The sequence below is a fragment of the Balaenoptera physalus genome (genome assembly GCF_965194825.1).
Source record: "Balaenoptera physalus genome assembly, chromosome: 13".
Lineage (NCBI taxonomy): Eukaryota > Metazoa > Chordata > Mammalia > Artiodactyla > Balaenopteridae > Balaenoptera > Balaenoptera physalus.
The window spans coordinates 8,148,711-8,176,144 of record NC_138892.1 but is presented as its reverse complement, the minus strand read 5'-3'; the positions used below and the strand labels follow the sequence as shown (position 1 = coordinate 8,176,144).

At 38.3% G+C, this 27,434-nt stretch overlaps 1 protein-coding gene across 1 annotated transcript in view; it reads left to right on the top strand.

Moving 5' to 3' along the window:
- The window catches only part of XPNPEP3 (X-prolyl aminopeptidase 3), a 62,509-nt gene that overhangs the window by 16,103 nt on the left and 18,972 nt on the right, over positions 1-27,434 (top strand). The window contains exons 3-6 of the mRNA XM_082420617.1: positions 5,711-6,118; positions 8,375-8,577; positions 24,544-24,606; positions 25,399-25,512. Of these exons, the coding sequence (XP_082276743.1) occupies positions 5,711-6,118; positions 8,375-8,577; positions 24,544-24,606; positions 25,399-25,512 (788 nt within the window). The remainder of the gene's footprint in view (positions 1-5,710; positions 6,119-8,374; positions 8,578-24,543; positions 24,607-25,398; positions 25,513-27,434) is intronic.

Here is a 27,434-nt window from a genome sequence, read left to right as displayed (position 1 = left end):
TCCTTATATACAATAAAAACTACCTAATATTAAACAGAATTCAAGGACACTGCTTCAGGCCACGTTAAAATCCTAACCTAGTTAGTTTCAGGAAATAATTAAAATACATACCTAGATTGTAGCAAAGACTTGCATCTTTCCATCCATTTTCAGTCTTCATAAAACTTTTCCTCTCTGGGTTTTCTGCCTGGCTGATAAAATATGAAGAACATTTTTCTTATTCTTTTGAGAGGCCCAATCCTAGATGTCCTGGAAGAGCTTTTCTTCTTGGCTGCACAGTCTCAGGATTGATTGTGAGACTTTGCTATTTACAGAGTCGAGATTGTGGCATCTAGGCATTTGATTGATTAAATAACTTGTTAGAGTAGCCCTTCTATCCTTAATTGACTCCACATGATAAAATACTGACTTTGCTTCTTAATACTTTACAATTTGACAAAGTTACGAGAATGTCTATTCAGATACAGTTTTATCTGAAAAAATTCAGGCTAGATTGACTGTAATGTTTAGTTCTATGATCAAAGGCCGTAACAACTGCCAGGTTTACCTCTAGGGTTGAAGTTCATTGCTTTATCACACTTTTTTTCCCTCCTTCAGTTGATAAGGTGAGTTTTTCCTTGGATAATTTTTCTGTTGTGACGAAGAGTTCTTTGAAATTTCAGAAGTTTGGAAGCATATAGTTAATGGTCACTCTATAGTGTTTACAATTAGTAAGCTTGGGAAAATGTAGTCAGTGTTTTAAGTAAATATTTCTCATATAGTCTTTTGTATGAAATTAGATTCAGCAACGAGGAATGCTTTGAAGGGCGTAAAAGATGGTTTTGCAATCCTGCTTTGATTTTTAAATAATTTTATCTTTTTTTCAGAAGTTACTTCCTAATATACGTATATGTATACTCTGTTATTAATGAAAATGAGAGATAACACATTGATTAATTAAGATCATTAATATTGTGAATTTTCTTCTTATTTCCAAAGTTTTTTTAAAAACACAATGAATTGATTTTTTAAGTTTAGTTTTATTACATGGACCATAGCTGGGAAATGACCAAAAGCAAAGCACAGGATAGGGACCAAGTAAAATGACAAAAAGGAAAAGTTGGATAATCCACCAATTATAACCAGCCTCTGCTTTTAGAAAAGAGTATTTGCTGCTTGGGTAAATTAGGAAATTTCCAATATTGAGTAACAGTGGCAGACTTAACATGAATAATTATCAGGGAGATAAATAGTTAAGCTGTTCTTGGGCTCTGGTACAAAGTTCGGTATTCTGCGCTAGAGCCCTAGGGGACTCTTAGCCAACTCAGTCCTCAGAGAAAGAAATGTGATGTGAGCTCTTCTAGGACCAACTCTGTTGCTTTGCCTGGCCTATAAGGCCCTCTCTTATTTTTCTCTTTTGTTTCTTACCAATTTCTTTAATAAAAATGTAGATTTTTCTATTGTAGGTAAATAAAAATTAAATAAAAAATTATTAATGGGATACAACTACAGAATTTTCTGGAGAGATAAACTATGCATAGGTAAAACAACTAGACAGTTCCAAAGTAATCATAAACAGCTGAGTTGCATGTACTGAACGTGAGTACTGAGAAAACTCGAAGGACTTTGATCCACTAATTTCTCTCCTGGGACTATCCCACAGAAATAAAAGCAACAGTACATAGGGCATTTAAAAGTACCCTATGTATATACGTACAAAGATGTTCATTATTGCAGCAAAAAGCTGCAATATGAATAATATGAATGCCCACCAGTATGGAAATGGATCAGGAAGTTATGATACATTCTGCCAAGAAATCATATGGAGACATCAAGCAGAATGAGTTGAAGCTATGCTAAATGAGTTGGTGGGAGGGACTTCTATGAGGTATTGTTGTGTTAGAAAGGCAACATAAACACAAGACTGTGTGGTATCGCATTTTTGTAAAACACTAGTGACTCAAAAAACCCTAAATGCAGGTATATGTGTATGTGATTATATGAGTATTGATAAAAATAGGAAAGGATACATACTAAATTACAAATATGGGGGTGGTTCTAATGTGGGTAGAAGGAGGGAAGGGGAGTGAGGTCTCAAACAATGAAGAAATGGGGGAAAAGTTGTAACTATTGAAAGAGTATGGTATGATCACATTTATACACAACTATAAGATGTGTATATGAAAATGAAATAGTTGACTTTAAAACAAATGTAATTCAAAGGAACAAATCAACATGATCTGGGCTAATCAAGAAAGCCTTTTGAACCAGAAGGGTCTAAAAACAAACATATATTGAGCTCCAAGTCTTGAGTGGAATTGCTTTGGGGGGAGAAGAAATTTTAGAAAGGGGACACATTGTAAGCAAGGTAACAGGTTGGACTTATGTAAGATATAGAAGGAATTAATTTCAGAATAATTGGGGGAATGATAAGAAAAAAGTTGGCCAAGTCACCAAAGACCACATATTGTGTGATTTCATTTATATGAAATCTGTACTATAGACAAACCCAGAGAGGCAGAAAATAGATTAGTGGTGGTCAAGGGCTGGATTGGATTCGGAGGAAACAGGGAGTGACTATTGATTGGCATGGGATTTCTTTTTGGAGTGATGAAATATTCTAAAATTGTTTAGGGTAATGGTTGCACAAATCTGTGAATTTACCAAAAATCATTGAATTGTACACTTGTAAGTGGGCGAATTGTATGGTATGAAAATATCTCAGTAAAGCTGTTACCAAAAAAAGTTGGCCAGATAAGTTGGAGTCACCTGGTAGAGAACATTAAAATGTTACATTTAAATGTAAATGTTAAAATGGCTTAAGAGTATGAATTTGATCTGACAGACAATAAAGAACCATTGTAGGTTATGAGTATGGAGTGGACTGTCCATGATTTCCCTTTTTTAACCTCTTTTTCTCTTTATTTGGGACTTTAATTATAAGAGTATATATTCATTGAAACAGAATTCAAATAATATAATAAATCATGTTAAATAGAAAATTTCAGTTTATGTCACTCTCCATAGGTTACCACTATAAAAATTCTGATTCTTTTCTAAATTCTTTTTTTTCTCCTTTGTTTTTTTTAAACATAATGAGAACATATTGTCCATCTTCTTATTTAACTTTCTTACACAGCAGTGTTTCATGGCTATCTTCCCATACTTGCATGTGGAGACTGGCTACCACAGGGAATAATAATAGTTCCCCACATCACAGAGTCATTGTAAAGATAAAATAAGTTGATACATGTAAATAATTAGAATAGTACAGACACGTAGTAAGCGTTCAATAAGCATTAGATGTTGTTTTACTATTATTATTGTTAAGTGTAGGGTTAGGGATACAGCTTTTGTGAGTAATTGTTTTAGTAGTTCTTTTGTTTGGGAACCTAAAGTGAAAGCAGGCATAATTTCCATTTCAGAAGTGAAGCGTTCACCCAGTCATCACTGGGCTAGCATCCAGGCAGTCTGCTAGGTACTAGTATTAAGAACTAACACATATTACAATAGCCAGGACATGGAAGCAACCTAATTGTCCATCAATAGATGAATGGATAAAGAAGATGTGGCACATATATACAATGGAATATTACTCAGCCATAAAAAGAAACGAAATTGAGTTATTTGCAGTGAGGTGGATGGACCTAGAGACTGTCATACAGAGTGAAGTAAGTCAGAAAGGGAAAAACAAATACCATATGCTAACACATATATATGGAATCTAAAAAAAAAAAAAAAAATGGTCATGAAGAACCTAGGGGCAAGACGGGAATAAAGACACAGACCTACTAGAGAATGGACTTGAGGACATGGGGAGGGGGAAGGGTAAGCTGGGACAAAGTGAGAGAGTGGCATGGACATATATACACTACCAAATGTAAAATAGCCAGTGGGAAGCAGCTGCATAGCTCAGGGAGATCAGCTCAGTGCTTTGTGTCCCCCTAGAGGGGTGGGGTAGGGAGGGTGGGAGGGAGATGCAAGAGGGAGGAGATATGGGGATATATGTATACATATAGCTGATTCACTTTGTTACACAGCAGCAACTAACACAACATTGTAAAACAATTATACTCCAATAAAGATGTTAAAAAAATAAATAAAAAATAAATAAAAGGAGAAAAAGCAAAAAAAAAAAAGAACTAACACATAACACTTCATAACAAAGTTTCTTTTTTTATATATATATATATATTTGTTTGTTTATTTATTTATTTTTGGCTGCATCGTGTCTTAGTTGCGGCACACGGGATCTTCTTTGCGGCATGCAGGCTTCTCTCTAGTTGTGGTGCGAGGGCTTCTCTCTAGTGTGGCGTGCGGGCTCCAGAGCACATGGGCTCTGTAGTTGTGGTGCACAGGCCCAGTAGTTGCAGCTTGTGGGCTTAGTTGCCCCACAGCATGTGGGATCTTAGTTCCCCAACCAGGGATCGAACCCACATCCCCTGCATTGGAAGGCAGATTCTTAACCACAGGACCACCAGGGAGGTCCCACAGGGGTTCTTAATATGGGTTTTTTGCGTGCACTTACAGGAATCTGAGACTCTTGAAATTGTATGTCAAAAGTTTGTATTTGGGCTTCCCTGGTGGCGCAGTGGTTAAGAATCCGCCTGCCAATGCAGGGGCCACGGGTTCGAGCCCTGGTCCAGGAAGATCCTACTTGCTGCGGAGCAACTAAGCCTGCGTATCGCAACTACTGAAACCCGCGCGCCGAGAGCCCATGCTCCGCAACAAGAGAAGCCACCACAATGAGAAGCCCGCGCACCGCAACGAAGAGTAGCCCTGCTGCTCGCCACAACTAGAGAAAAGCCCACGTGCAGCAGCGAAGACCCAACGCAGCCAAAAATAAAATAAATTAAATAAATTTTTTAAAAAATGTTTGTATGTGCCTACATGCTGTTTAGTAAACAGAATACATCCATAGCTTTCAAAAGATTTTCTAGGATGTCTTCAAATCCTTAAGAACCACATGCTTTATCAAATTTGGTTCTCATGACAGCCCCAAGAGGTGGATAATATTACTAGAGTTTTGAAGGATACAAAGATGGTTCTGACCATCAAAGAGGTTATGTATACCCAGCTCACTGTTAATACAAGGTAGAAAGTGAAAAGCCCTGTTAGAAAGATATCATTATGCCTTGGAAATTCAGAAGGAGAAATTTATTCTAGCTCTTGAAATTGGGGAAAGCTTTTTGGCCTTAAACTCTAAAAATACTATAGCTCATTTGACAATTATCAAATGCCTACTATATTCCAGTTGTTATTCTAGGCCCTGGGAATATAACGTTGAGCAAACAGACAAAAATCTATGTCTTCGAGGAGCTTACATTCTTTTGGGGAAGTCTTACACAGAAAATGTGATCCTTCTCCTCACCTTGTATATTGAAACTTCAGGGCAACTTGGATTATTTGCCTAACAATGCCTTCCATATAATAATGTTTAGTAAATATTTGATTGAATGAGTAAAAGAATGAACCAAAGAGCTGAAAGAGATCTTAAGGGGTCATGATCCCAGTTTTCAGGCAGGACCACATGTAATTATCATTTCTTCCAAATTTTTGCAATGGAATAGAAATTTGAAACCTGGGTTATCTCCTTAATTTGCCATGTGCTATGAGGAGATTGGGCATAAATTGAAGAAATGAACTTGGGTGTCTCCATCTAATATTAAGCTATCTTAAGTACTTTGGCACTATAGAAATGCAAAGCATCACTGTTATTTGTCATTTCTAGGGGAGGTGACGCCAGGACTATCCCAGGTGGAATATGCACTTCGCAGACACAAACTAATATCTCTGATCCACAAGGAAGCACAAGGGCAGAATGGTACAGACCACACAGTGGTACTGCTGTCCAACCCTACATACTATATGAGCAATGATATCCCCTATACTTTCCACCAAGACAACAATTTCCTGTACCTGTGTGGATTCCAAGAGCCTGATAGCATTCTGGTTCTTCAAAGCCTCCCCGGCAAGCAGTTACCAGCACACAAGGCCATACTTTTTGTGCCTCAGAGAGATCCCAGTCGAGAACTTTGGGATGGCCCCCGATCTGGTACTGATGGAGCAATAGCTCTAACTGGAGTGGATGAAGCCTATACGCTGGAAGAATTTCAACATCTTGTACCAAAACTGAAAGGTAACAAATGGGAGCAGAAGTCAAATCATAGGCCAGATTGGGACTAAGACCTTCCTTGCCCGTTTAGACAAAGTTCTTCATTTCCTAAAATAATTGTCATAGCAGCATTTCCCTGGGCACCATGAAAAGAATATAAATCTTTTCCACAAGACTTTAAAGATTTCATTTATTCATTTGCTAAATCTTCATTGGATTATTCATTCACAGAGACTTTTAACTGTTCTAGTTTGAAATCCCAGACAGAGAATTTTAAAGTGGAGGATGAGCATGGGCTGCTTTTCAAGATTACTGACCAGTCTATTGACCTTTGATTACTACTTATCTTACTGCTTTTGCCAACTCTTCAAAAAAGGGCAGTATTCTCAAAGAATGATTTATTCATCACCAGCATCAGAATCACCTGGTGATGCATTATAGAATTACAAATGCATAGTAGATGCTGGAAATGTAAAATCTGCAGCCCCCACTCCATACCTACTAAATCAGGATCTGCATTTTAACAAGATTCTCAGGTGGTTCATGTACACGGTTGAATTCATGCCCCTTGAAATAGTCACTTTCTCTACGTTTATTCTGGTGCAATTATGATCGCTCAGAATGTTTTGGGATTCCTTTTCTGGAACTTTTCAGAATGTACACTGCATTATAAACTATCCTTAGTGATTTTTACAAATCTACAGCTCTAGTAAGCATTTTATTTTTTGAAGTGTCCAGAAGTCACTTAGAGCCAAATTTGATAAATAAAATAGATGATCAAGTTGGAAAATACTTGATTTTAGACAAAAAAAGTATGATCGTAAAATTTTAGTCTGATGTTCTTGTAAGGTTTATAAACATTTCTGAAGTCAGTCTCTAAAAGAGAATTTCAAAATTGTTTCCAGTGATCATAGATTGAAAGTTTAAAAACCTAAAAAGGTTGGTCTGTCATTTTATAAGCTGACAGCAGATGGTCATGGTTGTTTTACTTTTTAAAAATTACAACAATTAAATTTCTGTTGAAAATAAGATTAGAGTTTTACATGTAATCTACATTTAAAATCACTTTTATTTTAAAGTGAAAATATTTAGGAGATTGTACCACTAATACATATCTGATCAAAATTTTTAGGATTTTTTTCCCTCTTCAGTCCCAAAGTCCATTGTATAAAACATATAAACAAACCTTCAGACTTAGATTGTCATGAATACTGCTCATAGGTTTCTTTTTTATTATTATTATTTTATTTATTTATTTATTTATTTTTGGCTGTGTTGGATCTTTGTTGCTGCGCGCGGGCTTTCTCTAGTTGCGGCGAACGGGGGCTACTCTTCGTTGCGGTGCGTGGGCTTCTCATAGTGGTGGCTTCTCTTGTTGCGGAGCATGGGCTCTAGGCACGCGGGCTCCAGTAGTTGTGGCACATGGGCTCAGTAGTTGTGGCTCATGGGCTCTAGAGCGCAGGCTCAGTAGTTGTGGCGCACGGACTTAGTTGCTTCGTGGCATGTGGGATCTTCCCGGACCAGGGCTTGAGCCTGTGTCCCCTGCATTGACAGGCAGATTCTTAACCACTGCGCCACCAGGGAACCCCCTACTCATAGGTTTCTGTCAGAAAAAAAAGAAAGGAACAAATAGAGACCTGATGTAAGTGGAAAAGATTTTCATAATGAGCCTCATCTTATATCTCAGGCAAAAATTGACCATTTCCTTGGGTCTCTAAAGTGAAATGGTGAACTGTGGTTGTCTGTAATGAGAATACATGGCAGATGGAAAAGGAAGGATTTCCTGGGTAAGTGTGGATTAGCATGTATTATCAACTATGAGAGCTCCTTTCACCAATACTGAGATTGTTTGTAAGGGATGGAACACTTTTAACCATAAGGTCATGAGCTGAGTACTTTTTTCTGTCCTTTTGTGTTTAGTTATTTAATGATGCCTCTAGCTCAGTTGTGTGGAGAACAATTGTCGTAATTGTTCTTTAACAGTTATTAAATAATAAAATCAAAGCTTGAGTAAAGCTTTAGTCTCATCTGTCATCTTTATTAAAAACACTGAAGTTTGAGGGCAGAAAAAGCTGTGTGTTCAGTCTCAGAATATCTTGCTATTTTCAGGGAATGGCCTTTCCAATGATTTACGATCCAATCCTTCATTTACTTCGGTCCTGAGAGTTTGTGTTCAACCCTTTAGAGTTCTGTACTACATATTTTATAGTTTTGACTCTTGTTCAAGTCATTATGACAGGTGATATTTCTTGTTGCTGTTTTATTTAAATCTGTTTTAAGCTGAGACACATACACTGTGGTATGACTGGATGAGGCCCGCTCACATTCAGCTCCACTGTGACTACATGCAGCAGTTGGCAGAGGTCAAAGCCAGGAGCAAGAACAAGGTTCGGGCTGTGCAGCAGCTGGTACAGCGTCTCAGGCTGATCAAATCTCCTGCAGAAATTGAACGAATGCAGATTGCCGGGAAGCTGACATCACAGGTATGGCTCCTACTGAAAAAGTTCTTTCCAAATTAAAAAATCTCAGCTCTTAGGGTTCAGTGGGCACCTTGAGGTTGTGTACCCAATGCAGTACTCTCATGGCACATGGACATTTAGCTTCTGCTTCGATGTTTACAGAATGTGTCTAGAGACTTGCTCAGTACCTTGCAAGGCAAATCAAATATCCCTCTTGTATCTTTTACCCATGATCTTAGTTGTTTCTCCTTGCAACAACATAAATTAATTCATTTTATTTCCTTTCCTTACCATATCTACAATAATAGCAGCAGTTAAGAGTTTGTTAAAGAAGATTCGTAGGACCTAAAATGACAGTGCTTACAAATCTGCAGTTTATTACAGGAGAAGGGTACAGTATAGCAACAGCATTAATGTAAGAATACCTGTCACACCCAATGGCTGTCTCACAGCCAGGTCCAGAGAAGCTGGGTGCAGACTCCTATTGTCCTCCCTCAGTAAGGACCGGGCAAGGTGCATTTTCTCTGTGGCTCAGGAACCACAGATGCATGTATAGAACACCTGGGAACCAGGGAGCCCCAGATAGAATCTCAGCTAGGGATTTTTGGGTTTTGGTCTCATTGGCATATTCCTGCTAGGTAACAGCTCTCACAGAGACCAAGTATAAACCTTTAATCTCACTGTTATCAATACTGACAGGCTAATACAAACTGTACTGCCCTGAAAGTTCTTGCAATACTTTGTTTTTATTGTGGTGAAATAAATAAATATATATATACAAAATAAAATAAAATTTACCATTTTAGCCATTTTAAGTGTATAGTTTGGTGTCATTAAATACTTTCACATTGTTGTACAATCACCACGACTGTACATCTCAAGAACTTTTTCGTGATTTCATGCTGAAACTCTGTGCCCAGTAGGGAGTAACTCCTCATTCCCCCTTCTTGTAGCCCCTAGTAACCACTGTTCTACTTTCTGTCTCTATGAATTTGACTACTCTAGGCAACTCATGTAAGTTTAGTCATATAATATTTGTCCTTTTGTTTCTAACTTATTTCACTTATCATAATGTCTTCGGGATTCATCCGTGTTGTAGCATATATTAGAATTTCCTTCCTTTTTAAGACTAAATAATATTCCATTGTATGTATATACAATGTTTTGTTATCCATTTATCCACTGATGGTCATTTGGCTTGTTTGCATCTTTAAGCTGTTGTGAATAATTCTGCTGTGAACGTTGCAGTAAAAATATCTGGTTAAGACCTGACTTTCATTTATTTTGAATATATACCCAGAAGTGGAATTGCTGGATCAAATGTTAATTCTGTGTTTAATTTTTTGAGGAACCACCATACTGTGTTCAGCAATTCATAAGGGTTCTAATTTCTCCATATCTATGACATTCTGGGTTGTTGTTTTTTTTAATAATAGCAATCCTAATGGGTATGAAGGGGTATCTGTGTTTTTTTAATACAATTTTTAAAGGTTATACTCCATTTACAGTTATTACAAAATATTGGCTATATTCCCCATGTTGTACAATACATCCTTGTAGCCTGTCTTACACCCAGTAGTTTGTACCCCCTACTCCCCAATCCCTATATTGCCCCCTTCCCTCCCTCTCCCCACTAGTAACCACTAGTTTGTTCTCTGTATCTATGAATCTGCTTCTTTTTTGTTATATTCACTAATTTGTTGTATTTATTAGATTCCACATATAAGTGATATCATACAGTATTTGTCTTTGTCTGACTTACTTCAGTTAGCATAATTAATGCCTTCCAAGTCCATCCATGTTGCTGCAAATGGCAGAATTATTTCTTTTTTATGGCTGAGTTGATTGTGGTTTTGATTTGCATTTCCCTAATGGTTAGTGGTATTGAGCATCTTTTCATTTGCTTATTGCCCTCACAACACTTTTAATCAGTATGTTTCATGCCATGCCTTGACCAAAGTAGTGTCATGCAGAAATTTAGCAAAACAGCTCAAGCTAATTCTAGGAATTAACAGTTCACACCCCCCGACCCATTGTCAAGGCTTTTTCTAATAAAATAAAATCCTTAGTTTGATAACAGTTACTTGCCTTACAATGTCATACAATGAGATAGACAATCAAAGTGCACATGCTGAATCCATTTATAATATCTACAAAATATGGGGTTGGTAGAGATTTAAACAGACAGCTGAACCTTCCACTTGTACTTTCTCATGTTTTTGTACTAACCGTACAATTCTTTTGCTTCTCAGATCTATAGCTATCTGTTCTTTTTGGCATATATTGTCTGAATTATTAAGAATCATAATCTTTCATTAATCAGCTGTAGGTATTCATCAGACCAGTTCTGCTGCATAGGGAATAAGATCCTGAGAAGGCTTTAACTCAGTCTCCCATTATGTTAGATCACTATTAGTATCTACAGTGTTAATTTTACTTATGACTCTGTATTATACCTTATAACAATACCATTGTAGTTACAGTATAAATCGGACAAAATAATGGTGTAATCAATTTGTCCCTCCCAACCCAATCTACCTTTTCCCATATACCATGTATTATTCCTCATAGGAGTATAAATCAGAGACCATATCTGTTTTTTCAGGATTCAGAACATCTCGAGTACACAGCCAGATTTCTTCTCTCAGGTTACATGGTTTGACAGATACTGGTGCCCAGTGAGAAGAGTCCTGCAACAGAACCCATTTATCTACCACAGGAAGCACTATAATATTTAAAGTTTGTCCAGTACTCACAAACTACACTATCGGGAAAGAATGGTTAGCCCTCATTTGGGGTGCTGAAGCTGGTAAAGAGCACCTCGACAGGTTGCATCCTCTAGTTAATATTTTCCATAGACTACAGGGCCCATAAGTCTCCCACAAATGCATACCCTGGATTTCTGCTATGGGAATTCCTGGCCATAGGGCTTGGGATGCCTTGGAGTCCATTTGAATTAAGGTATCTATTAACCTAGCTTATATTAACACGTCAACTTGTTCCCTTCTCATTGCTGGGTTGATTTGGGCATGTTGTCTTAGAGTATGCTGTAATTAAAAGATTCATTTTGTGAGCACTGTGTTATTACTTCAAGTATCTTGCCACTTTTGTCTTTACTCCTGGAATAGGATGCCTTCAAGGCACCCTATTCATGTTAGTAGGTCTTTTTCATTCGTAGGTCTTTCCTCATTAAAAGCAAATCTGCCTGGCCAGTTACTCATAGCCCAGCTCCTAATTCTCTAAGGCTCTCGTTTCGAGTGGGCCAACACCAGACATGTTGCCATTGAGTACTAACTGCTTTAGTACAATTAGGAAATAAATTTGGTACCCCCAAAATGGTAATTCCTCCAGGCCTAGATCATATGAGTAGACTTTGGTCTACTCCTAAACAGACTTTGGTTTGAGTTTTCCGTAGCGCTTCGCATAACCAACCACAACAAATTCCAAAATTCTCAGGAATGTAGGCCCACTAAGTTTTAACTTTTTCTTTGTCAGTGATCCAAGTGTCCCAAATGTCCCTCCTCCTCTTCATGCCTATTCACCCACAAGAGAAGGGCAAATAACTATTTTTACACGTAATGTTATTATGACAGATGGAACATGTAGTAGATGCCATTCTACTATCACATTGTGGTACCTTTTTTAAACCATCATCACAATTAATGGCTACATAATGTCCATTTAGATTATTATTAATCAGTGTTTTTCAGGTTCAGCCTGTTAAATATGCCCACAGGTTTCTTCCCAATACAGGTCCTCTATAATAGATCCATCCTATGAAATGAGAATCAAAAAAACTAGCTACATTTGTATTGTTTCACATAGTCAAACACAGAGCTCCCATCTCTTCATCCATTTTGAGGACATATATCACTCTGGGAAGTGTGTTTGTTAGGTTGGCTATTGTCTAGCTCTCTTTTTGGCTCTTCAAAAGAGGAAGAGATTTCATCAGAGCCCTTCACCCAAGGGCTTCTGAGTCAAGGCTAAGGGAAATATTATTCTCTTGCTTTAAGCATCTCTTGAGGCACCAAAATTGTTAGATTTTCCCTTTTGTGGCACTCATTTATTGGCTCCCTTTCCCTCAGCAACAACCTTGCCTTTCCATTTATCATTAATTTTAACCCATACCTTTCCCCCCTAAAGTAGAATTTTCTGGTCCAGCCACTGAGCTAGTCCATTCCCAATTACAAGGGGACAGATTGGATAAATACAGAAAAATAGAACTGTACTGTTCCAAGAAGGAGAATTCTTATTAACAATTTGAGCTTCGATAGGGGCCAGTGGTCTATGTCATTGTCCAGTGCATCTGCCTGGCCTGAGTTCCTCCATGTCCACTCATTTCATGCACCTTTGTTGACATTTCAGGAGATCAAATTAGGCCATCAACTAGTTGATTCCAATCACGTTCAAACCCTGGCATAGGGTTTCTTTGGTGAGCATCAACATGGCCTACTTTGTTTTACCCTCAGAGTTTCCGTAGAGATTTATATAGAGTGGTGGCCCACATGTGGGAATCTTATTCAGTTATTTATGGCCAATTGTTAGACCAATTGCAAGTGCATTGGAGTCAGTATTTACCCAAATAGTGAGGCTTTTATTTGTGTCCAGTTCTTCTATCATGGCTAGGAATACAGCATGTAATTCAGCTCAGTGGACCAACTTGTTCTTTGATAAGGATTTTACCTTCTGCTGGACTCAATATCTGCTTTCCATACAGAATTGCCTTTAGTTCTGAACTACCATCTGTGAACCAGACCAATTGCCTGGCATCCTTGGGCAGTTGGTCAAAAGGAAGGATCTGAGGAAAAAAGGCTCATAAAGATGATGAGTCTGTCCCATGGATCCCTGGTAACATACTCCATGTAGTGCATTTCCATTTCATGATGGAACTCCTTTGGGCATTGCCCTTCTTGTTGGAATGCTTTCTGGCATGAAATAATACTGTAAATGTATATTGGAAACCACTCTACATGAATGCAGGTTGTTGTAGGTTCTCACTGGTGATTGATAATGAGGAAAATGCATTAACCAGATCAATACAGGATACCAGTCTCCTTTAGCTTGTTGTATCAGTTGAATAGTGTGGAGTGTATTGGGGACAGCTGAGTCTGTGCCTACTGTTAGTGACCTGGTTCATTAGCCTTCCTTATTGGCCACTGGGCTAGGACAGTGAATTTATGGACACTAATGTACCTGCATATGACATTTCTTTATTCAGGGCAGTACTGCCTTCCAGGTATCCAATAATGTTTCCAGTTTTCTAGTTGAGTTGGCTTAGGTTAATTCTAAAGGCTCCCGCGTTACACGTCCAGTGAGTACTGGATGAAGGGAAGACCCATGTTTTTCTTTTCTTCATATTACCCAGTAGGGGGAGGATTTTCCATTCAGACATTATAGCCATATCAGTTATACATTCAGGTAAGGGAGATACACAGTATATGCTGTTTTATCATATATTCCAACTTTTAACCAGACCTTAATTTTTTTTGTTAAGTCTTTATTGAATTTGTTACAGTATCACTTCTGTTTTATGTTTTGGTTTTTTGGCCACGAGGCATGTGGGATCTTAGTTCCCCGACCAGGGGTCGAACCCACACCCCCTGCATTGGAAGGCGAAGTCTTAACCACTGGACCGCCAGGGAAGTCCCCAGACCTTCATTTTTATTCCTTTCACAGTAGCATCCCCTTACCCCCTGAATTAATTCTGTCATCCCTAAGGGGCTTATTTTCAGCCCTAAGCAGTACTGCACACTGTGCTCCTGTATCCAGTAGACCTAAAAGAATTTCTTCTCGACCTCCAGTCATTGACTTACACATTTGTAAAACGTCTTGGGTCCCCTGCCAGGAATTGAGTCAAGAGACCTTGGCCTTCATATCAATCTTCTTCTTCCATTAACGCCTTAATATTGAAAGCCAGTATTTTGGTATCTGATGATAGTGGCTCATTGGAATCTTTCTCTTTCTAAAATTCCTCTAAATCAGATTTTTATATCCTGAGGAATTTGAGGACAAGCGGTTGCAGGTTCTCCACCTTACTGTAAAATTATCATTGTTTGGCACTCTGTCATTTTCTTCCTTTTCATAGCATTTTTAATTAGCCATATAAAAATGAATTTTGCTCCCTTATTTTCTTTCCATTTGCTACTTTTTATTATAAAATACATATTACCATTTTAAGTGTACAATTCAGTGGTATTAAGTATATTCACATTGTTTTGCAACCATTACCATTATCTATTTCCAGAACTCTTTAATCATCCCAAACAGGAACTCTGTAACCTTTAAACAATAACTCCCAATTTCCCCTCACCCCAGCCCCGATAACCTCTAATCTACTATGAATTTGCCTATTCTAAGTAAGAATAGGCAAATATTCTTCTTATATAAGTAGAATCATGCAGTATTTCCCCTTTTCTGTCTGACTTGTTTAATTTAGCAGAACGTCTTCAAGATTTATCTGTGTCATATATATATCAAAACTTCATTTCTTTTTGTGACTGAATAATATTCCATTGTATGTATAGCCTGTATCTGTATTTTATTTATCCATTTATCTGTTTATGAGTACTTGGGTTGTTTCTACCTTTTGCCCATTGTGAATAGTGCTGCTATGAGCATTGCTGTACAAGTATCTGTTTAAGTCCTTGCATTAAATTCTCTTGGATATATGCATCAGAGTGGGATTGCTGGATCATATGGTAATTCTATGTTTAACTTTTTGAGGAACCATGTGGCTTCACCATTTTACATTTCTGCCAGCAATATACGAGGGTTCCAGTTTCTCTACATCCTCACCAACACTTGTTTTTAGGTTTTTGGGGGTTTTGTTTGTTTGTTTGTTTTGATAATAGCCATCCTAATGGATGTGAAATGTTATCTCATTTTGGTTTTGATTTGCATTTTCCTAGTCACTCATGGTATTGGACATCTTTTTGTGTGCTTATTGGATCTTAGTATATCTTCTTTGGAGAGATGTCTGTTCAGTTCTTTTGCCCTTTTGGTAATTGGGCTGTTTGTCTTTTTGTTTTTGAGTTGTAAGAGTTCTTTACGTAGTATTCTGAATACTATGTAAAGCATCAGATATATGGCTTGCAAATATCTTCTCCCAGTCTGTAGGTTGTCTTTTCACTCTCTTGATAATGCCCTTTGACACACAACAGTTTTTAATTTTGATCAAGTCCAATTTATCTAGTTTTCTTTTTTTGCTTATTTTGTTGTCATATCTAAAAATCCATTGCCAAATTCAAAGCTATAAAGATTCAGCCCTATATTTTCTTCTAAGAGTTTTCTTTAGTTTTAGCTCATAAGGTTAGTTCTTTCATCCATTGTGAGTTAATTTTTGTATGTGTTTCTTAGCAGAAACATAGAGGTGAATCTTCATGACCTTGGATTTAGTAGTGGAGTCCTAGATATGACACCAAAAGCACTAGCAACAACAGCAAAATAGATAAATTGGGCTTCATCAAAATTAAAAACTTAAAAAAAAATTAAAACCTTTTGTGCATCAAAGAATATTATCAAGAGTGAAAAGACAACTTTGGAATGGGAGAAAATATTTGCAAATCCCATATCCGATAAAGCTCTAGTATCCAGAATATGTAAAGAACTCTTAACAACTCAACAAAAAAAAGACAAGGGTTCAACTTCATCCCCTTGGTGTCCTCTTTCTTACTGATTTTATTTCTCTTGTAAAGTCCTAAACTCATTATTATCTTTTTATTATCCATATGAGGAAGTTGAGATAAAAAATCTGAAACTACCTGTTTACATCCTCCTGAGATCCAACAGCAAAGTCACATCTGAAGCCCCTGCTGGTGAGCATCCTTTATCACAGTGTCTGTTATAAACTTAGTAAGGGGCATTCCATGAGGGTGCTCATTTCCTTCATCATACAGCCAGTGCAGTACTGCCTACATCCACAGCATTTCTGCAGCTTCAGTAGGCACCAACCATTTACAAGACAAGGGAGAAGCAGGGCAGTTGCCCATCTCTGGGTATGTATGGTGGACCCCTCCCTTAATGCATTCTAGTAAGCTAGGGGTTTCTCTGTAGCTACAGTGAGCCCTAATTCCCCTCCACTCAACAGTGTTTAAAGCCAGAGACACTGCTCCTTGATCTAAAATTCTTAGGAACCGTTTTTAGTTCATCAGGGTGTTGCATGTAAATCTGAAAAATGGCTCATTTCCTTCACCGAATAACCCCTTCCGTGATTTTTTTTTTTGTCCTCCATCAAACAGTTTGCCCTACCTGAATTATCTTAGTTGTAGTGTGTATCACAAGCTTAGTTGGTTCATCAAAAATTACAGTGGCCCAGGTTCCTTTGGTTAGAGCTTTACCTGCCGCTCAAAGTGGGTGAAACTCATCTGAAGAGGATTCTGAACTTTCTCAGATCAATGCTGAAAGCCGCAACCGTATCACTGAGTTTTTAACAAGACCACTATCGGTTTGCAATTCCTTTCCAGTCCATTATGCTAGCTGCTAAAGTTCAGGTTCTGTCATTTTCAGATTCCACTGATTTCAAAGCCAATGCTACTTTAAACCAGTGGTGGCTTGGCAATCATCCAAGCTCATAGTATTTTTTTTCACCCTTTTTATCAGAATCATTCTTTTTCTTTCAAAATAATGCCTTTACCATATATTAAGAATAATTCAGATATGCTGGAACAACTGGATATCTACATGCAAAATAATGATCTTGGACCCCTACCTCATACCATATATAAAAATTAACTCAAAATAAATCAAAGACCTAACCTTAAAAGGTAAAACTATATAAAACTTAACAGAAACATAGGGTGAATCTTTATGACCTTGAATTTGGCAATGGATTTTTAGATATGAAATGAAAATAAGCAACAAAAGAAAAACAGTTAAAGTGGACTTGATCAAAATTAAAAACTGTCATGTGTCAAAGGACATTATCAAGAGAATAAAAAGACAGCCTACAGAGTGGGAGAAAATATTTTCAAGCCATAAATCTGATAATGGTCTGTATTCAGAATACTATGTAAAGAACTCTTGCAACTCAAAAACAAAAACACAAACAGCCCAATTACAAAATGGGCAAAAGAGTTGAATAGACATCTCTCCAAAGAAGGTATACAAATGAAAAGATGCTTAATATCATTAGCCACTAAGGAAATGCAAATCAAAATCTAAATGAGATACCACTTCACACCCAATAAGATAGCTTATTAAAAAATAAACGAACAAACAAAATAACAAATGTAGGCGAGGATGTGGAAAAATTGGAACCTTTGCACATTACCAGTGGGAATGTTCAGTCACTGTGGAAAATACTTGGGGGGTTCCTGAAAAAATTAAACAATTATCATATGATCTGACAGTTCTTCTCTTAGGGATATACCCAAAAGAATTAAAAACAGGTACTCAAACAAATACTTGTACACAAATGTTCATTGAGACACTATTCAGGATAGCCAAAAGGTGCAAACAACTCACATGTCCATCAATGGATGAATGGAATAACAAAATGTAGTATATATATCAATACATACAGTGGAATACTATTCAGCCGTAAAAAGGAGTGACATACATTCCACAGCATTGATGAACCTTGAAACCATTATCCTAAGTGAAGCAAGCCAGACACAAAAGATCACATATTGTATGATTCCATTTATATGAAATATCCAGAATATGTAAATCCATAGAGACTAAAAGCAGATTGATGCTTGCCAGGGGCTAGGGTGAGGGGGATATGGAAAGTAACTGCTTACTGGGTACGGCATTTTCTTTTGGGGTGATGAAAATGTTTTTGAACTAGATAAAGGTGATGGCTACACAACATTGTGAACATAGTAAATGCCACTGAATTGTTCACTTTTATTGGTTAATTTTATGTAATGTGAATTTCTTCTCAGGTTTAAAAAAAGAATGAATGAATTAGATGCCAACTTTACTAACAATGGCAGTTAAACAGGTCAGTTGTTAAAGAAGACTCAGTGACAGTGCTTACAAATCTACAGTTAGTACAGAAGAAGGGTACAGTATAGCAACAGCATTAATGTAAGAATACCTGTCACACCCAATGGCTGTCTCACAGCCAGGTCCAGAGAAGCTGGGTGCAGACTTCTGTTGTCCTCCCTTAGGACCGGGCATGGTACATTTTCTCTGTGGCTCAGGAACAACAGATGCATGCATAGAACACCTTGGAACCAGGGAGCCCCAGATGGAATCTCAGCTAGGGATTTTTGGGTTTTGGTCACATTAGCATATTCCTGCTATGAAACAGCATAGCCCTTCAGAGGTCCCAGGGAGACCAAGTACAAACCATTAATCTCACTGTTATCAGTACTGACAAGCTGATAACAAAGTGCTTGGAAACTCTTCTCAATGCTGTTAACCAGCATATTTCAGACTTTGACCAGGATCAGTGCTGAGTGGGAACTTTAGCAAAACAGCTCAGGCTAATTCCAGACCTGCTGGAATTAACCTCACAGCAGAATAGCACACAAACATTTGAAGGCTGCTTTCCTGTGTTCTACCTTTGTCTTTCCAAAGTGAAGACTTGTTTTCCTTAATTATTCCTCATTTGTTATATTTTCCCTTATTTTGGTAACCCTCCTCTGTATGTGCTGTAGTTTGTCAGTGTCCTTCAAGGACAGTGTCCAGTGCTCTTGCCACGGCCAGACCAGCAAAGACTACTTATAGCTAATTATAAATGTGATAAGCGTATGTCTTTGTCTTCCTGCAAATCACTGATTTTTTAAAAAATTATTTTCTTTTTTTTTTTAAATAAATTTATTTATTTATTTATTTATGGCTGTGTTGGGTCTTTGTTTCTGTGCGAGGGCTTTCTCTAGTTGCGGCAAGCGGGGGCCACTCTTCATCGCAGTGCGCGGGCCTTTCACTGTCGCAGCCTCTATTGTTGCGGGGCACAGGCTCAGTAGTTGTGGCTCACGGGCCTAGTTGCTCCGCGGCATGTGGGATCTTCCCAGACCAGGGCTCGAACCCGTGTCCCCTGCATTGGCAGGCAGATTCTCAACCACTGCACCACCAGGGAAGCCCTAAATCACTGATTTTTAAAATAAGGAAGAAAAACTAAAACTAGATCTGTGGGATAATGTTAAGGGCTCCAGAGGAATTGATATCAGTCCAATGATCAGATGTCTTTGAATAAGGTGTAAAATCAGTTTTAAATCTACCTGGGAATATTCTGACCCACACTTCTGTCACTTGTCCACACATAGTTATCCTGAGAGACTATTTTAAGTATTGTCCTAAAATTTAGAAGTATTAAGTCTGTGGTATTCCCTTTATCTACCAATTCAGTAATGACAACAGACAGGGGGGTGGAATTTGGCCTTATTTTTCTTTCTTTTTTTTTTTTTTTAAGTAATCCAAAGAGGATTTTTTGATTTTTTTTTTAAATTTTTATGTATTTATTTATTTTTTGGCTCATTGGGTCTTCGTTGCTGCGTGCGGGCTTTCTCTAGTTGCAGCGAGCGGGGGCTACTCTTCGTTGCGGTGCGCGGGCTTCTCACTGTGGTGGCTTCTCTTGTTGCAGAGCACAGGCTCTAGGCGCATGGGCTTCAGTAGTTGTGGCTCGCGGGCTCTAGAGCACAGGCTCAGTAGTCGTGGTGCATGGGCTTAGATGCTCTGTGGGATGTGGGATCTTCCCGGACCAGGGATCGAACCCATGTCCCCTGCATTGGCAGGCAGATTCTTAACCACTGCGCCACCAGGGAAGTCCTGGCCTTATTTTTCTTAATAAACAATTTCTAGCTGTCAGTGATTGTATTCCCTCAGTTTTCCCAATTCTAATCTAGAATGCTTCTGTAAGATTTTTGGATATTTGGGCAAAATAGTTTCCTTAAGAATAGTTATGCTAAGAAAAGCAAAAACAAAAACGCCAAAACAACAAAAAAGAATAGTTATGCTATATTTCTGTGGCTTAGCCCAAACAAAAATTTCCCTTCTTTTGGGGGTCAAGCCAAATATAATTTGTGCCTATGTGATACTAATCAGTTGGACTGTGTGGCACTCTGATTTGGTTTAAAATAAGTAAAGGACCTTGCCATTAGAGTTAAGTAATGTTTACAGACAGAGAATTGCTACAATATTTGGGCAGAAGGAAAAGTGGGGTGGGAGTCAGACTTTCTCCAGGTCTGATCTCACCTGTGGCTGAACGCATATCCTGCCTCCTGGACATCTCTCCCTGAATTTCCTGTAAGTATCTAAACTTGTGCTCTCCCTCCACCAAACCCGACTCTCCTCCTGTATTGTTTCTCATGGTTAATAATATCAATGTTTACCCAACAACCATAGATAGAAATATGGAAATTATCCAGATAATTGCTTCTCCCCAACCCTTATATCTAATTAACTAGTCCACAAGTGCCCTCCTAGGGAGGCAGAATAGTGTAGTAGAGAACAGACCTGGGTTTAAATACCAAGCTGTGTTATTTTGACCTATGCCTAGCACAGTGGGACACCTAGTATCCCTTTGCTGTCTACTTGCTTCCATTATTGCCTGAGTATAACTCTACCGTGGCAGAGTGATCTTTATAAATCTGATGTCCCTCTCCTACTTAAGCAACAGGGTGGCTTCTTGTTGTTTTCAGGATTACATTTCAACATGCTCATGCAAGGCCTTTCATGGTGTGGCCCCTCCTACCTACCCTTCCAGCTTCATCTCTTCTCGTTCCTCCGTATGTGCTTGACATATGTGTTCCAGCATATGTGCTGGCCATCCTGAACTCTTTGAGATGGGCCATAGTCCTGTGTCATCCCTCTGCCCTGAGTGCCCTTCCCCTCCTTTCCAAATGGCACAGTCTCCTTATTCTAACATCACCCATGTGGGGACACACACTCAAAACCTTTGTGAAATCATTTGTGAAATGCTTCTTCTCTCCACTCTCCCTTCTCCATAAACTATACAGTATCTATTCGTGATGTACTCTGATTATGAGATGCACAGGGTGAAATGCAAAGAAAACCCATTTTACATTTTTAAAGGGTCAGAACACAAACATTTAAATAGCACCTAGTGGGACTTCCCTGGTGGCGTAGTGGTTAGGAATCCGCCTGCCAACGCAGGGGACACGGGTTTGATCCCTGGTCTGGGAAGATCCCACATGCCGCGGAGCAACTAAGCCCATGCGCCACAACTACTGAACCTGCGCTCTAAAGCCCATGAGCCACAACTACTGAGCCCATGTGCCACAACTACTGAGCTTGCACTCTAAAGCCCATGAGCCACAACTACTGAGCCCTCACGCTGCAACTACTGAAGCCTGCACACCTAGAGCCTGTGCTCCGCAACAAGAGAAGCCACCGCAATGAGAAGCCCGCGCACCTCATCAAAGAGTAGCCCCCGCTCGCCACAACTAGAGAAAGCCCGCGCGCAGCAACGAAGACCCAGCGCAACCAGAAAATAAATAAAATTTTAAAAAATAGTAAACACATAAATAAAACAAAGTTTAAAAAAAATAATAAATAGCACCTAGTGAGGTAAGAGAGTTAAGTGTTAGTTGGGAGTGTGGGCTACATTGTGACAAGACAACCTAATAAGTGGCAGTCATAAAGTTTGCCCCTTGGTCTTTACAGAAGAGGTATCACACACATAGTGAGGATAGGTGGCATGAACCACATACCATATATACCTGGAATCATCTGTGAAGAAATGGATTCATAGGAAGCACACTGATTACAAAAAGAAGTAAAGCAAAATCAGGCATTTGACCACCTACGAAGCAAAAGGAAGTTTTCTATCTTGTTTAGTCTGCATAGCAGTGTAAAAGAACCATGACTTCAAAAATTCTCTACTATTCATTAACAGTTTGAAAGGAAATAAACAAAAAGACAAATCCCTCTTTTAAGTGTATGAGCCTCAAGACTTCCCTGGTGGGTCCAGTGGGTAAGACTCCGTGTTCCCACTGCAGGGGGCCCGGGTTAGATCCCTGGTCGGGGAACTAGATCCTGCATGCATGCCTCAACAAAGATCCCACGTGCCTCAACTAAGACCTAGCACAGCCAAAATAAATAAATAAAATAATAAATAAATATTTTTCTAAAAAAAAGTGTATGAGCCTCAGTAGAGCTACCACACTTTTCCTTTTTTCTGTTGTGTTTTTTTATTTTCTTTCCTTTTGGCCACGCCTCGTGGCTTGCGGGATGGGATCTTAGTTCCCCTGTCTCCAACCAGGGATTGAACCCATGCCCCCTGCAGTGGAAGCTCGGAGTCCTAGCCACTGGACCACCTAATTAGTCCCTAACTAATTTTAATTGCTAATTCATTCAGCAGATATTTATTTTAAGTACCTCCTGTGGTGGCAGGCACTGCTTTAGGTTCTAAGGATACAGTGGTGAGCAAAACAGACTGTCCCTGTGTCCCTATCCTCAGTCTACATACATTACTGAGGAGAGAGAGTAAACAAATATATGATATATAGTCAGCTGGAATTAAATACTGTGAGGAAAAATGAAGCAATGGAGGGGGATAAAGTGTGATGGAAAATGCTAATTTAGGTAGGGTGGTTAGGAAAGGCCTCTCTGAGGATGAGACATCTGAAGAAAGATCAGAATGAGAAAAGGCAGCAGGCCATGCAGATATTCCCATTACATCCCACTTGCTTTTCCTCTCTTGGGCTTTATGATGATGTTACCTTGTATTAAGAAGTGTTATTGGCTTCCCTGGTGGCGCAGTGGTTGAGAACCTGCCTGCCAATGCAGGGGACACGGGTTCGAGCCCTGGTCTGGGAAGATCCCACATGCCGCGGATCAACTAGGCCCGTGAGCCACAACTACTGAGCCTGCGCATCTGGAGCCTGTGCTCCGCAACAAGAGAGGCCACGATAGTGAGAGGCCCCGCGCACCGCGATGAAGAGTGGCCCCCACTTGCCGCAACTGGAGAAAACCCTCGCACAGAAACGAAGACCCAACTCAGCCATAAATAAATAAATAAGCAAATATGGTTAAGAAAAATATATTTTTTAAAAAAAAGCAATAAATTGTAGTATTCTTTAAAAAAAAAAAGTGTTATTAAAAACATTTCTTCTTCAATTCATTACTTCATTTAACAACTTGAGAGAAATTCCTTTCTAGTTGTAGTATCATATAATCATATTCCTGTGCAACTGGTTTGTTTTTATCCCACAGACATTGGAAATTATATAGCCAACAGAGTTTCCCTTTTCACATTGACTGCTAGAAAACTCAGAGATTAATTTGTGGCCTGTCCATATTAGCCATAGTAGTTGTGAAGGTCATTATGGTATGCCTCTTTTTGGTTTGGTTTTGTTTAGCTCCATTCCTCTCAAGCCTTCCTTTTTTTTAACTCTACCATGAATTCATGCTATCTTGTATTTTATGTATCCATGTAAGCCAATCAGAATCCTTTTTGGAACAAGGTACAGTGGTGAATTATAAACATGTATGTTTATAAAGATAGAAAACATGACACATATAATGTGGCTATCACAGAGAATTACAGTACTTATAGTATAGGCTGGTGGTTCTCAACTGGGGGCAGTTCTGTGTCCCCCAGGGGACATTTGGCAACATCTGATTATCACAGTTGGGAAATGCTACTGTCATCCTACATTGAACAGGACAGCCCTCAAACAAAGAATAATCTAGCCCAAAATGTTGATAGTGCCAGGGTTGGGAAACCCTGCTGTAGACTGGACCAGTCAATCCACAATTTCATACATTCCAGGGCTGTAGAAGCATTTTGTAATGTAAATGTCAAATGTGTTTCCATGTAGCTTATTCTAATATACAATGTATATTCTAAGTGGGTAGGTTGGGTGCCCTTCCACTAAGTCTGTCATCAGTCAACTATTCCTGAAAGCAATATTTTCCTCTTTGGAAATTGGTATTATGATGCCCACAAAGCCATAACTTCAGGTTGACAAAGTTGGGGAAAAGTGTGCTTTTCGTTTGAGCTCCAGTATTTTGAACATTTGAATAAGCAGCGTAGTTAAAATGAGACTGTGTTCTTTTCATTCTTCATTCTTTTTGCAGGCTTTCATAGAGACCATGTTTGCCAGTAAAGCCCCTGTAGAGGAAGGCTTTCTTTATGCTAAGGTGAGCATTAAATGGCTGGAAAAGTTTTGTTGGACGCAAATGTAATTTCATTGATTTGCATATATGGCATCCAGTTTGCTTTCATGGAAATGAGCAAGATATCAGTGGAGAGGATTTGGTTCATAAATGTCAGTGGTAATTTATTAGATGAGTCTAAAATATGTAGATCTACAATTAGATGGAGAAAATTGCGAAGCAGAACAGGTAAAGAAGGAAAGACTTTCGCAAGTGTGAGTTAAGAAGAATAATACTGTTTAAGTAAATGTAAAGGCAAAGAATCTGAGGTGGTGTTGCAGATAGTAGCAGATATGAACCAGTCTCCAGCTCCATCCTAGGATATAATGAAATTAGTAGAATTTACCATTTGCCTAGCATCCTTTTTCACATTTCCAGAGCATGTAGGTCGGTAGCTATTTGAAAGGTTGAAATTGGTAATTTAGAGCTGTTGTTAAAAATGCAAGCCATATTTCAGTGTTGATCTAAATAAGAAAAAACAAATAGTAACATGTAAAGTATCTGACCGTTTCTCTGTATTCAGCCCAATCATAGGTTTTCGAGAAAAGAACAGATTTAATAATAGAGTTGAATAACAGTATTGGGGTGAGCATAAAAGAAATGGCCTGAAGTTACAGCATAAAAGTTTGGTTAAAAAGATGTGACGAATAGTTTTCCATTGTTAACTTAAGATAAGTACTTGAATGGAGGTATGAGCTGTTGAAGAGAGCCTGGGCTGGGGCTGCCCTGAGGAAATCTCAGTCAGACTTTCAGTCGTACTTTGCTGTTGTTTTTCAGTTTGAATTTGAATGCCGGGCCCGTGGTGCGGACATCTTAGCCTACCCACCTGTGGTTGCTGGAGGTAATCGGTCAAACACTCTGCACTATGTGAAGAACAATCAACGCATCAAGGTACACAGATCCCCTTCAGTGCTGCTTCCTCTGGGTCCAGATGCCTTAGTAGAAAACTCTAACCTCATGGTCCCCTAACCTTCAGCTTTCACAAACTAACTGCTATTTATAAATCCCTTACAGACATGATCTCATTTGATCTGCACATTGGCAATGTGAGATAGGAACAATTATTAGCATGCCTGTTTAATAGATGAGGAAAATAAACTAAAAAATCAGGTAACTCATTAGCGTAGAGCTGACTATTCTAGTCTAAAGCCTCTGCTTATTTCATTTGATAAAACTCCTTTGCTAAGGACTTGTGGCAACAGTGGACCAAGCATATTTGGGGAGCAGACAGGTTTTACGACTATCTTGTTAGCTAGCTGTGAGGGAACTTATTTTTTATGGTTTTCTCCCCAAGTGACTATACAAGTAAAGAATCGTGTATTCCTTTATTAAGTCTATTTTTAATTATCTACTTTAATTTACAGTAAATTCAAAAAATATATAGCAAACATAAATTATACAATATAATTTTTTTTAATGAATACCCATGAACCAATGACTCAACTCAAGAGCCAGAACACTACCAATATGTTACATCTGCGTACGTACCCTTATGCTGTGGCACCCTACTGCCTCCCTCCCAAAGGTCACTAACCAGTATCCTAAATTTTTGTTTGTCATTCTCTTGATTTTTTCAATAGTTTTATCACAAAGACATGATTCCCCAAACAATATTAATTAGTTCTGCTTGTTTATGAAATATATAAAAATCATATATTGCTATATATAGTTTTGGGGACTCAAACTTTTCTTTTAATTCAAGTATGATAAGATAATATAAATTTTTTCTCAAGTATTTGTATCTATTTACACTCCTAGCAGCAGTGTATAATTCTGTTGACCACATCCTTTCCATCCCCTGATATTATCAGACTTCTTAATTTTTGCCATTTTAGTTGGAATAAAACAGTATCTCATTGTGGTCTTAATTTCCATTACCTCAGTTACCAGTGAAGTTAAGCATCTTTTCTTATCTTTGGCATTACTGCTTTCAACTTGCTAATGTGTTGTTTAGGATATTCTGATTTGTGTACATGAGTGAGATTGTCTTATAATTTTTCTCATACTGAATTTATGGTTTTCATTCAAGGTCAAACTAAACTCATAAAATGAATAGTTTATTTTTTAATATTATAAAATGGTTTGAATTAATGTTTCTTGAAAATTGGGTAGAACTCTCCTGTGGAATTATTTGGGCCAGATATCTTTTCTGGGATTTTTAACTATGATTCAATTTCTTTAATATACTGAGGCTTTCTATTTCTTTCTTTTTATTTTTATTTATTTATTTATTTATTTTACATTTCTTATTGTAAAATGTAACTACTGGAAAAGTATTTAAACCATAAAAGAATAGTTTAATGGGTAATTATAAAGTTAACACCCATGAGACCGTTACCCAGGTCAAGAAATAAAACATGTTGGCAAGCTACAGCCCTCTGGGTGAAATCCAGCCTGCCACTTTGTTTTTTAAATAAAGTTTTATTGGAACACAGTGGTTTCCACTCCCCCACCCCCACCCCACCCCCACCCCATGGCAGAGTTGAGTAGTTGCACCAGAGGCAGTATGGTCCACAAAACAAATATTATCTAGCCCTTTACAGGAAACACTTAACCCCTTAAATAGGACATTACTGTGTCCCCCCCACCCCCAAGAAGCTTTTCCACCATGTGGTCCTTCCCTCCCTGTGATAACTCCTTCTCTCCCTGATAGGGTAACACTCTCCCAATTTTGATGGTGATCATGTCTTTGCTTTTCTTTTTATTTTACAATTAATAAATGTAGTTTATATAGTTTGGTTTTGGTCATGTTTGAACTTTATGTGTTTGAAATATTATGTCTGTGTCTTCTTTTGTACAACAGTATATTGTTG